The 13,617-nt window shown below is 44.5% G+C and overlaps 2 protein-coding genes across 2 annotated transcripts in view; one reads left to right on the forward strand and one right to left on the reverse strand.

The window, feature by feature from the left end:
- Positions 1-13,558, forward strand: part of LOC310902053 (uncharacterized protein) — an 85,187-nt gene extending 71,629 nt beyond the window's left edge. Inside the window, exon 6 of the mRNA XM_083842949.1 lies at positions 4,103-13,558. The gene's annotated coding sequence lies outside the window, so the exon portion shown is untranslated. The remainder of the gene's footprint in view (positions 1-4,102) is intronic.
- Positions 1-13,617, reverse strand: part of TMEFF2 (transmembrane protein with EGF like and two follistatin like domains 2) — a 120,803-nt gene that overhangs the window by 7,783 nt on the left and 99,403 nt on the right. The window contains exon 8 of the mRNA XM_083842925.1: positions 129-252. Within this exon, the coding sequence (XP_083699051.1) occupies positions 129-252 (124 nt within the window). The remainder of the gene's footprint in view (positions 1-128; positions 253-13,617) is intronic.

Below are 13,617 nucleotides of genomic sequence, written 5' to 3' on the forward strand. Positions count from 1 at the left end.
CCTAATCCATTTTGCAGCACAAAGGGCCGAGGTTACCATCATTTTCCATAGTTTATCTAGAGTAAGTATTTTTGTAAGTTGATATTTCCGTGCATGTAGCTTTCCCTCCTCAGCAGGACAAGGGTTACCTGCAGGACGGCTCCAGCATGTTAGTGGAGTGCTCACACTTGCCGTGCATGCAGAAGCCATTGTAATGCTCTGGACAGGGGATGTAGATCCCTCGTGCACTTTCTTCCAGTTTATTTGCATTCTCTGTGAACACAAGTGAAGGCAACGTTAACCTGACAGCACAGGGCAAGGTGAAGAACACAACGTATGAAAGAGAGGAAAATCAAAAGGAGGAGATGCGGAAGATGTTTATGTGAAGCAAGACAAGGTTTGGCATCTTGAAACAGGTGCTCAGGCAGGAGAAAAATAAACTGATGCAGACGTAAAGCTTTGCAGGGTTTTCTGTCATTCTTCTGCATAGCTAATTCCTGTCGAGTTACAGCAAATGAGACACCAGAAAAACAAAATCTGACTATTCCCAAACTGATTACAGAGCTGCACATGAGAGATGCTCCATCATTTCCATTACCCTCTACAGATTGCCCCCTCACCCCCAGGCAAGGCTTGTTTTGGCTTGAAATATAATCTAGGATGCACTCCTCTTCTGTTTGGGAGAAGTCATAATCACAATATTTCACAGTTACCAGAAACAAATTTTTCCATGTAACCAGTGCTTATCATATCTCAAACAATAATACTCCTTTTCCTGTGATAGCGTCATCTAGATACGATTATTTTTTAAAAAAAGGAGAAAAACTTCATGGTGTCTGAGGAAATGCCATTTGCACACTAGTGAGCTGAGGCACTTGCATCCTCCCAACGAAGCCCCTGGGTGCTAAGGCCCAGCTGCGGTCCGTGCTGTGCCCCTCAGCCACGTGGCCGGCTGCAGGCATGCCTAGGCATCCTCCCACCTGTGGGAAAAGCGCGTGCGGCAGCTCCAAGACTCAGATTTTCAGAAAGAATTTCTTTCCTGTTGCTGCTGTCCAAGGAGAGTTTTAAGAGTCTCTGACAACTTGCACTAATAAAGTAGGCGATGTTGTCCTTATGTTAAGACAGACAAGGACAAACTCCCAGAAAACATGAATGACAGGGCACCCTCTACATCCCTTTAGAGAGCACGAACTGCTCTTTCATCTCCAGGACTTTCAGGACATTTTGGGATCAAGCATGACATTCTCCTCTTTGGGAGAGATGAAAGAATAGGGTTGAAGGGATGGGAGGAAGCAATGCTAGACTTCTTCCACAGCCCTAGCTGTTTTCTCTTAACCTCCAGAAGAAATCTGCAGCAAACACAAAAGCACAGCCCATGAAGTCATAAACCGAACCAACAGTACTGAATTTCCACCTTTTTTATTAAACAGAAGGGATTCAGTTCCTATGCTTCCATGAGATACTCCAGCCTGCGGGTCCCTAGGGAGGTACAAGCAGACACCGAGCTAGTAGCACTGGTCTCCAGGAGAACCTGTCAGTTTCCTATGAGGCTGCCTCTGTCCTACCAACACTGTATGTGTGTGGCAAGTGCCAGCCACCAATGGACCTTCCCAGAAATGCTGATGTCCCAGGACTTGTTGGGCTCCATCCACATGCAGTGCCCCGTGCCCGATGGTTGCTGGCTGTGCTGGACCTCTGCCATGGTCCACATTCAAGTATGTTTAAGGAAAGGTTGGACATAGTGCTTAGGGACATGGTTTAGTGGGTGATATCAGTGGTAGGGTGATGGTTGGACCGGATATCTTGGAGGCCTTTTCCAACCTTAATGACTCTAGGATTCTGTCCTGAAAAACGCAGAAAGAAATAAGGGATCCTTACTAACCTGAATTTTTTTTCTATTGCTTCTACTTGTTTCCTTCCAATCTTCCTCTGGTGGAAGTTTGCTTCCTTTCTGCAGAACAAGAGAGTGCTCTGCCTGTGCCTGTGTGTCGGGCTCCAGTCCTTCCCTCCTAGGTACCACGACATCTGTGTGATGCCTGTGCACCAGCACCAGCCAGCGTGAGGATCCCTCCTCCCTCGGATTAGCCGGCAGTGTTACTAAAACAGTCAGATACCATTTGGTTTCAGTTTTCTTAAAGGCATGCTTCAAGATGGTGAGGGAAATTGTTACTTTCAGGACAGCCCGATCCGCCAGGACCTGAGAGGGGGATGCAGATGCTCTCCACCATGTGTAGGCCGGTAAAGAGACGAACGATTTTCCCTCTTCCCACAATCGTGTGGGTAGAAACTGTGTTTTCCTTAAAAGGGTCTCTAGCACACTTTTAAGCAAATCTAGGATCCCACAGAACTTGTAATTACACCTACAGTGTAATGTTAGGATGGAAAAAATGCTTTGCTGAATTAAAATGAAATGGCCTTAGGCCTTGCTAGCGCTTGAACAGGACAAACACTTCCTAACACATCACCTGGCTAGGAACAAACCACAAAATTCAGACATGAGTTGTCCATAGACTCTTGTTTTGACTGCTGACTCTTCTAGAGCAGTTAGAAATTGAACATAAAGGCAGAGAGGGTGGAAAAGCTTATTTCTTAGTTTGATCTGCCATTTCAGTCATTCAGAAGGCAGACCACTATAAAGGTACCATTTAGTTCAGACTAAGAAGTGCCCCTCCTCTTCAGGCACATTTTGAATTCCCCCAAAATCTTTCCCCAACTTCAAAACAGGTTATTTTTCTCATTACACAAAACATCTTCTCAGACTCAAAACTGAGATCCAAACACTGAGACGAGCTTTAGAAGTTCCTTCACACTGAACTGCCTGCTCACGTTTCTGAGGGCGCTGTGCACTGTTCAGTAATACAGCCATCGATGAGACAGCAACTGCCACCAACACATCCCAGGGTCTACATCGGTGGTACCAACTGTGGAACAAGATCCGTAAATCATTTCTAAAAAGGGAGGATATGAAGGAAAATATTCTTCAAATACAAATGATGGAAGAACTTGACAAAGTTCAAGAAATGAAAACTAGGCATTAAGTCAAATAAATTACAATTCCCCCCCTTATTATAATTTTGGATTACTTGTACATTCAGTGCTGGAGGCAATCCTCGTTAATCAGATCACAGCACCACCGAGCTAAGGAGCCCCTCTACCACGCCAGCCTTATGCCTACAAAGAGCAGAGCCTAAAGATGAAGTTGCCCACTTTCTGCCACACGCTCACCGAGCACTCACAGAGCAATGACAGGGACCAAAGGCACAGCTAGTCAGGTTGCAGTAATGCTAAATTCAGTAGCAACTCTTCAAACATCAGGCTTGCGGCACTGTTATTGGCAACTGTGTGCACCAGAAGGATGAATTCGTATGTTTTTCTGATGGCTAGAATTTGAGACAGAAAGGTGTAAAGCCTAAAGATAAAATTGGACTGACTCGGCCAGTCTTTCCTACCTCTGGACAAATGTAATTCCTGCCACAATCCTCAAAATGCTTCTCCTCTTGATTTTAAAAAGAAGTACACCCTCACCCTCCTGATAACAGTATTCAGGAACTTTTTTCTTGGAGCGTTTTCCTGACAGAAAATGCCAGTGTGATGAAACCAACATCTTTGCATTTCTGCAACATTTTTTTGCGTCTTTAGCCTAACATGACATTTCATATTGTGCGCATCTTTTGTTACTGTCAGAACATGACATGATAGCCTATCATATGAGATACACTAGTCAAAACAGATTATTTTTAAATGCATTGAGGCCAGATGCTACTTTGTGTAGACTGAAGCAGCTTATCATCTTGAGTACTAGAAGAGTCTCCTAGTTGAACATTGCTCTCCAACCTTTTTTTTGGATGGCAGGGACATGCTGAGATGATGAGCTATTTTGCTGGGGTAGGAAATTGGGTCCTGGAAATTATCCGGTGTGACTGATCTTCATTCTCCTGATGGATTATCTTCTGAGAAGTTATACAAATTATTTAAAGCTATCTTGTCTAAATTCCTTAACATATGGGGCTGTTCCTCTCCTCTCCTTAAAAAAAAAAAAAAAAAAAAAAAAAAAGGAAGAATTGTTTCAAATATGTTTTGTACTATTTTACTTTCTGGTTTAACTATATGCCTTCCTTTCAAGGTTTTTGGAAACGGAATGTGCACCGTGAGGATTCTCAGGTAAGTCTCTCAGTGAAGGCTGAAAATCAAACCATGAAGCAGGCTGTCCAGCTGTGGGACCTGACTTTGCAAGTGATGAAAACAAGGCAGCCAAACTATTCAAGAAGGCAGAAGTATGGAGCTTCTGTTACACAACTGAACGTTTGGAGTAGCTCCACTGACAAAGGAATAAATCCATTAGTGCCCTTGATGAGGATTACATGAAGTACTGCCTGAAGTGCACAGCAAATTCCTCCCAGGCGTAAGTCCCTGCAATCCACTTTGGAGAAAGTAGATAAAAATCTAGGCAAAAATAGGATTCTTATGTCCAACAATTGACTGCCAGGCACTTAACAATCAATTGTGCAGGGCTATTAATTCTGTTGTTCTTGTTTGAGTCAGGGAGACTTTCCAGATGGCTTCAGGCAAGCAAAGTGGAGGGCCACAGCCTGTAAACTCTCATGTTAGCATTTACAGTGCTGAGGAGCTTATGGAAGTAATAACTGATCGGTTATGTCCATATGATAAAATATGGGCTCAAGTACAGTGCTAATACCTTGTGTACAGTCATCACAGGACTGAGAGAGGTCCTGCAAATACATATATACACATATATTGTATCAAATAAAGGAGGAGATGGTAATTGATGTGCAGTGAAAAATATTTTGACACCTATCTCATTGGAGACAGTGGTTAAGGAGAATAGACTTAATAATTTAAATCTTTTAATACTGCTGAGGTCAGTCACATTGGCAGCCAAAAGCTCTCACTGATATTGAGGTACTGACTCCTTATACATCACATTTTCAGAGGATTTATAAAAGGGGAAGGGATTCTTGGGTTAAATATACATCCTTAACCTACTCAACCCCTTTTACTGTTCCCCCCTTCTACATCCTTGGCAGCTCTCCCAAAAGGACACTGCCTAGAGCATAGCACCGGAAACTTATTTAACAAAGCTCTTCTGATCTGTATGAGAGACTCGGTGAGACAATTCTTATCTGAAATCAAAATAAAGGTCCAGAGAGTGCTGCCCTGTGGCACAAAAGCAGAGGATGCCCTGAGGTTTGTCGGAGTGACTGGCTGCGGGTGGGAGCCCGTATCCTGCGGCTGAGCTGAGGGACAGGTCATGCTGCTCATCTGCAGTCCTCGCAGAGTAAGCATCTGCTGCTCTTTTTGGGGAAAAGGGACTCGGCAGCATTTGCAGTGTCTGCTGAAATTCAAAGGTGCCGCTGTGAGATCAGGAGGAATGAAGTGAAAATGGTGTCATGTCTGAAAGTGCAGAACTGCTTTAGCAGGCTTTCTGGTACCTTCCCCTCCCTGGTATCATCCACCAGGAACTGAGGCCCCACAGCAACTTACGAGGGTGAAGCCCTTCAGCAGGCTTCCTCTGTACCTCCAATGAAGAAGCGTACTGAGAAATTCTGGCTCTGCTGTCCACCAGCACAGCCCTGCCTTGCCATTAGCAGCTGCTCTGACCTGACCTATTAATTATCCTGATCCAGTATGTTCCTTTCGTTGAAAACCTTGTGAGCACCTTGTTGCTCATGATCTTGCGAACAGAGCGGCTCCGTACATGGAAGAAAAGATGCGCAAGCAACCTGCCTGAAAATTACAGCTTGGGTAGGCGTTGGACTGGCAATTTAGGAGGAAGTGCTCGCTGCCACTCGAGAGGGGATTCACCAGCCCACTCTCCCTGCAAGCTGGTGGAGGTGAGACACCAAATGGCAGCTGAAATTGTCTGGCACCAGTATGCTGTAGCCCTAGGCTAAATGCATCCTGCAGCCACCCAAGTACACATTTCAAGCTAATCTTTTTGCATAAAGCACACAAAAAAAATACCATCCCCATATTAGCTACTTCACCAAGAGGAAAAAAAAGAAATGTAACCTTATGAATTAAATTACATTCACTCCTTTTCTCAGGCAGAAAATAGGCTTGCTCATCACAGTAATTTATTAATTTTAAATGTCCCCATGCAAATGAGTTTCCTGGAATAAGCTAACATCCACTTTCCTTTTTAAAAATAATCTAGTGCTTTTTACATTTGAGATGATGGTAAGATGTCCTGATACACTTCGAAAAAAAATATTGTGCTCCGTCTTTTGCAGCAGTGTATCACAATTATTCGACCTGCTGCCAATTAGTAATAGAAACTAATGAATTAAGACACTAATAATCACAGATGTTCAAATGGACAACAAAATACTTGAAGCCTGTAGGCAGATATCTACGGGCTATGGCGTATATGTTAAAGCTATCTCGGAACTTTAGAAATTCAAAAGTACTTTCACTGACGCCCATGAATGTTTCCTCCCTATTTGAGATGACTGCTTGACATTGGGCAACCTGTTAATCTTTTTCCAGTACACGACAAGTCTATTTGTCAATTCAAAAGTAAATGTAACCTTTTTTTTTTTTTTTAACCTTCTTTTGTGTTTTTCACTGGCCACAGCCCATCCATATTCACTGGCTAGGCACAGATGCCTCATCCTAGAGACTGTAGAGACCCCCAGCACTTGAGGCTCTACCCACATGAGCAGCTACTGCGGTACAAGGTGCAGTGCAACCCCACACCAGCACAGCTGCACAAGTCCACGCCAACAACCACTGCTCAACCCTCTGGACAAGAACACTCTGCAGCATCAACCAGGCTGAAGGGGAAAAGAAAAAATGCCCTGTGGGCTAAGGCGCTTCTTCAAACCTCATGTCCTCAGCAGTCAGGTGCTCATATCAGACACACGTCCTCTCTGGAGCTACCGTTTCACTCAGGGACGCAATGAGCAGGGTGGGCTGCCATCTCGCTTTGTCCTCTACCTCCCCACCACCACGTTTCATCCACTTACCCCTATAGCGGCCCTTGGTAGAAGCAGACTTGCAAAAATATATCCACGCTTGGTTTGAGGCCATCAAGAGACGACAACCTGACTGCCTCCTCCAGCAGCTCCACAGAGTGGTGCATCACTGCGTGTTTGGGGCCAGGGTCAGCCTAGCTTCTGGGGCCGGCTTGTCACCACTAAACTGAGAAGGTCTTCAGTACCCCGTAATGTCTCTGTGTTAGCTGTTCCCATGCTTTTGGGGACAAACTAGACTTTTTAAGATCGCCACTGTAAGGGCACATCTCAGGGCCTTCAATCATTTCTGTGGATGTAATTCAATGACGCGAGGCCTTATTGTGGATGTATCAAAGCCCTGGGTAGAGGGGACCTGACAGTCTGTGCTTTCTTCTTTTGTTCCAGGATTGAATAAATCTGCGTTAACACCATTCCTAGAATAGATTAAATCCTCCTTTGTGCTAACTCAGCTAATCTTTGGTTTTGGCACGCCACTGATATCCCCGTCACTCAGGTCCCCCCATACAAGAGAGGCGAGGCGGGCCCCACAGGAGCTGCTTCCTCCCCGTTCAGGAACCAGATGAGCGGCCAGATCTTGTAAAGGAATAAAGCAGCACTTTTTCTCCTCCTGTATGATCTCCTTAGGCAGCTCATGACAGAGCCCTTAGAGAATGAGTTAACCTTATTATCATTGTAATGCTGTGTGGAAAGAAAGTTGTTGTCAGTGTAGAGATTTGTAAGGTTCCCTCCAATTAGGCTGTGTGCCCGAAGGCAGCGGCGAAGGCTGCATCCATCACACGTGGCGCGGCACGGGCAGAGCGGGTTGCACCGCTTCAGCGAGAGCCCTCTCGATGGCTGAGAGGATGGCTCGCCCCCCTGCCCCTCCACCTCTCCTCAAGTTTCTCCTTAATGCCAGTGCTGGACGTGGTCATAAGGGGACCACGGCTTCTCTCTATGCATCCTCCCCTCTGAAGAACTATGTCTGGGAGTTGCAATTTACTCTTTAACACCAGATTAAACAGAGATAGAAACACCATCCCAGTTTGCGGTTGTTACTGGCAGAAGATGCTTCTTTACATGACCAAATCGTGTGTCCTCCACAGCAAACAGGCATGGATCTGCAGAGTGAGGCAAAAGGTGGCTAGGAGGGATGACGACCTAGAAACCAAATAGCATACAACCCTCTATGTTCAGAACTGTCTTTCAGGGCCCAAATTTTAGTGCACCTCCAGAAAAAGGGTTCTTTGCACTGTGCACGCAACAGGGGAAGCACTCAGGTTCAGGACCCAGCCCTTTGTCCCTGTTGTGCAGCCCTGTGCAGCACTTATCCACGTCTACGTCTCCTCTAGAGCAAACTCAGCAGCTATTCCCAACATGCAGCGACAGAGCAACATTAGTTAACTTAGTTAAGTGGTGATTAAGGAACAAAACTCCTCAAACTTGACCGAGTGGTGTCCTGCTGTTTCTGCTTTGTGTGCTACCATGCAATTTCTATATCAAAGCTGCCTTGCTAGTGCAGCACTGGAGAGCAGCTTATTTATATGTAGATGCAGCTATATGACATTTCCAAATGCCATACATTTGCATATGAAGGTTCCACGATTTTTTCCCCTTTGAGTAAACAGAGTCTGCTGTGACTCCAAAGCAATGCCTTCAATAAAGTAGAGCTTTCTCAGAACCATCCTCCTTAAGAGGCTAAAAAGCCCTGAAACAACTCATTTTCATAACTTGGCAGCCTTAGCTATCAATACAGTCTATGGGCAGGTCTTCTGCTTTACAGCTCTACCTTTGATACCGAACAGAGTGCATGGAGAGCAAAACTGCGAGACCTTAAGATTTCCTATGAAATGGCTGAAGAAGATCTGCAATATAAATCAGTATTTGCAAATAGGCCTCAGACATCTGATGGAACTTGTGGCCATCCTAAAAAAGGCGGTTGGACATGCTCATTACAGCTATGAAGACAGCATTGATTTTTGCTGCTGATCTTCCACTTCTGAACAAGAGCAGGAGATTGTTGCAAGAGCTGCTTGGGACCTCCAAAACTGCAAATATCAACAGAAACCACAACCTTACGTAACGCCACGAGAGCCAACTGGACATTACATAGTCAGCTTTCTCGTCAAAGAAAGATAAGGCTGAGCAGATGGTACGTGGGCAAAGTTTCAACCTGAATACATTGCCTTCTGAACAACAGCAGTGCTAGGGAGGCATCCCAGTTTCGGAGCATGAGGCAGCTGTATGTTACCTGCACATTAAAGAGCTGCTCCTCTGCTGTCCTATGTGGGATCACGGAGCTGAAGAGCTTCCCACCAGTAACATGTGCGTGGAGAAACCAGACTCTCAACACCTCCACTTTGTGAACATTGGCACTGGGACGAATAGCAGGATGTGGCACCTGGGAGCCACCAGAAAGTGTGGGAGTGCTGGTGGCTCTTGCAGCAGATCGTGGAGTAACCAGGAATCAGCTGGGATTCTCACTTGTGACTCAACTCAGCTCCACGGTGGCAAGAAGACAGCCCCCAAGTCCTCCCACCCTGCCGAGGTGAGGAGGAACCACCTCCTGAACTCAACCTGCTGCCGGGTGACAACAACAGGAGCTTTCTGATTGTAACAGCAGGCACAGCAACCCCCAGGAGTCACCTTTAACTATGGCTGCAGTCCTGTTCATCATGGCTTATAGAGTTTCACCCACCTGCCACTGTGTTTCTAAAGGACTTCACCTCCCTGACTGGCGGATAGCATCGATGTGACAAATGGGATGAGGGGCCAGAAAGCTGATAAATACTTCTGATACAACTCTAAAAATAGTGATGGGATATTTGTACCCTTCTGATACTTTTTCAGCAGTAGATGGATATGCATGAGCTAAGTTTTAAGACAGGTGTCAAGAATATTGATGTATGGAGGGAGCTGGATCGTTTGGCCGGCTCCGCCACGGGGGATGGCTGTGTGACGAATGATGCTTCCCTCGCCCAGGAACGTGTGTGGGGAGGGGCCCAGGGGGCTGTGCCATTGGTGCCCATGCAGAAATAAAGGATTCTGGTTGCAATGGCAGCTTTGCCCACCGAGGATGTACGCTTTCCTCCATGGGGATGACGGAAGGGGAGAGGCACGGTGCCAGTGCTCTCAGTGCCTGGTGGGACTTGGCTTGGTGGGCTGGCATGGGCCTCTTACCAGCTGTGACTTCTGCACGGTCTGAAGGACTACATAGGAATTAAGCTGCCTACAGATGAATTTCATAAATGTAATGGGGTCAAATATGCAGCCTGGTTTGGATGGAAGAAAACGATACGTTGGGTAAGAGCTATAAACACCAATTTGGTGCAGATTTGTTGTGGGGGATTAATGAAAAGGAGCACTGTAGTGCCCTACGTGCCTTGCAACTACAATCCTAAATTCACTTCAGGATTTCTGACCCACCTCTGGAAATATGTAAGTCAAATCTGCTTTTTCCTCTCCCTTCCAGGCCCTTCATTAATGTTTACTCCAAGGGCCACAGATTCACACGTACTATCCCAATGTCCTCAAGCTATTCCCTCTTTGGCACCCATGAAGCTGGCTGGCAGGAATTTTCACATTGATGCAAGTGGTGACTCTTCCAATATTTAAGTACCATGTTGATGAAAATTGCTTTTAAGCAATTTAACTGTGGATTAACAAAGCACATTTTCATATTTGCACGGAGATGTACTTATCATCTGTATTTACCTGATTATATTCATAGGAACACACACATTATATAACAAGATTCTGCATTTCCATCAATCCTCACCCCGTCTCTTCAGTGATGTGAGTGGCTTTTACTGGCAGAATAATCGGGCAGACAATCAATGAAACAAAGCAGGAGCTTCATTTTGAGACACTGCTGCAAATAAAAGCACACCCTAATCCAATTACCAGGCTGTCCCCTAATTTCCAATAGGAACTCCAGGTCTGAATGGATTGTTTTCTGCTGAGATCAATGGATGGCATGAGGCAGTATTTGAAAAGGTCTCCGACTTATTTTTAGGCCCACCAGCATGATGTTATAAGAGGTTAGTGTTTGGTTGCACACTTCAAGCAAACTCAAAAAATTACAGCTGAGAGCGAGTATGAATGGCAAACCTGCCAGAGAGGTCTGATCGCAGGCACGGAGACGGAAAGGTTAGCCCAGGTACGTGACAGAACGGACAAGCAACGTCATTTTAGCTGCAGTGCGTCTCCTTCAACCCTTTTGACAACCTGAAAGTTTCACAGCCCTATTTTTGCACTAACTTTATATTCCATTTTGACTACTGAAGGCAATTTTTTCTTTTTTTTTTTCATTTTATTTTTTTTCAGGGGGGTCTTATGTCTGTAAGGTGCTTCCAAGCTTCGGAGTGATATCCAAAAGCTCCCTGCCCTCCTTTTTCTTCTTTTCCAAGGTAGCATCTGTGCTTGTAAGAACATGGTTCCTGAGAGAATTAACCCAGGAAACTGAAGAAAGAGCTGTAAATTTGTAAGAAAATAAGAGACTGAAGTAAAAATGCCCAGCTCCTATTCATGGTATTTTGAAGGCGTCTTGAACCACATGCCTTGCAAATCCCTTGCGCAACCCTTGGTTATTTTAGTTACCGGAACACGACCCTGAATGGCCCAAGACTATTCAAGAGAGATGATGTTGACTGATGTTGACTAACAAGCATGGTTTCAACCTAGCTTGTCACTGCTTTTGTTCAGATTATACAGAAAAGTAAATACATTTTATTGGCATGTTGCTCAACTGTGATCATTCCTCTGCACTGAGCAAAGCACTGCACTTTTGAAGGGATGAATCCTGCTCAGTTTGCTGGCCTCGATTTTATTCACCTGTCTCCCCTGAGGAATGAATCATAAAACTGATGGCAGTGGCCTACAACTTTGCTTTCTGTATCTGCCCAGTTGTTGTTAAAATCTTTTGCAACACCTGAGAGGATTGTTTTTTAGCAGACTGTGTGTTAGAAATTCCCACTCAGTAGTGAGGAGTTCAATATGTTTCCTTTCGCATGCCTCAAGCTGGAAAGAAGCCAAATGGGAAAAAAGGGCAATTTCTCGAAATGGAAAATTTAATAAGAATGAAGATGGATGAAAAAATGTCCAGAGAAATCAGGAAGCCATTTAAATTCAGTGGCCATTCTCCCACTAGCCTCAATGAGGCCCGGATTTTACCTACTGCCTCTTTAAATCTTATCCCCTCTTCTAATCGTATTTTAAACCAAACAGCTGACATCCTTCTGCCCAGCCAAGGCCCTGTAAATCACTGAAATACAGGGTAGAAAAAGAAATCTGCAGTGCCAGATGTGTCTAAAAACAGTCAGAGTTCTCGTAGAGGCAAGCTGCAGAGGAAGATGTTTAGCATACATTATGCCTGACAAAACACTGATAGTTTATCAGTTTTGGTATTATCAACCAACAGCAAGCCCTTCCACGGCTCCTTCATTTGCAGAGCACACAGACAGGCTAGACTTACGCTACTTGATTTCAGAACGATATTTTTTACCTAATCCTTTCCCATCCCAGCTTGATGGAAGCATGCTTCCATTATTAAATGAAATCGTAAATGAAATACCCTGGGGAGGGGGTGTTTTTGGTGTACACCTGACACAGCTTTAAACTACAGATGAAAGAGGGAGATTAAAACCATAGGGAGGGTTTTAATTTTTTTTTCCCATCTAAAAAATATTTTGCCGTTATGTAATGCTGTCTAAAATGGATAAGGCTGGTCAGAGCAGCAGCGGGCAAAGAAATGCATTTCAATTCAGCGTTGATAAAATTATGAAATGCGCCACCACTGATTACATAACAGCACATTTCGGTTGCAGCTGCTGCATTTACAGGAGGGGAGTTTCACGCTACCCTAACACTGACGGGTACATGCTAAAATGACAGCCCGAGGCGGGGAGAAGTCACCTTGCTAAGCAGGTAGATGCTGCTTTTGAACCTCGGTTTATAACAGTGCTTCCTCCTGCTCAGTGGTACGGATGTGTGTCCGGAAACTCCACAGCTGGGCTTCTCCTGAGTCCAGAGGAATGCTCCTTTGGCAAGAAGGAGTGGAGAAAAGAGAGCTGGCATTCAAATGCTGCATCTCCCACAGCGTTGCCTACTTCCTATAAGCACAATCCTTTTTTCTTATGTCACAAATTTTTGTCACTAATGGTTTCAGTGTCTAATACACAAAATGTTAGGAAATGTGAAAAGAATAGATACATTGCATTGCTTGGCCAAGCAGTGCAAGATGCATGTTTTAGCAGATATGTTCGATGAAAAAAAGTGGAACCATTCAAAAGTGAAGTAAGCAAAGTGAAAATAATATTTGTCTGTCTTTACTTTCTTTACCAAAATATACTAAGCTAGGCAAAACCTGCTACTTTTCTCCATATAGCCTATTTCTGAAGGTCTCCCAGTTCCTTCTTCTCTTCCCTAACCAAATTTCTTTTCATTCTACCACATGCATTTGTAATTTCTGTGTCTAGGCTAACTCCTTACTTATCTTTAGGCTTAGGTTACCATTTCAGGTGTCGAAATGAGCAAATTATCTCATGTTTGTACTGTAATTTGACATGATGATACACCTTCTATAAAAGATGTTTTAGTCAGTTCTGAGTAGCAACTTTCCTTAATATACAACTTATTTATTACAACTGTCATATACTTTCATCTCGTG

This window comes from Anser anser (assembly GCF_964211835.1).
Source record: "Anser anser genome assembly, chromosome: 6".
In the NCBI taxonomy this organism is placed as follows: Eukaryota; Metazoa; Chordata; class Aves; order Anseriformes; family Anatidae; genus Anser; species Anser anser.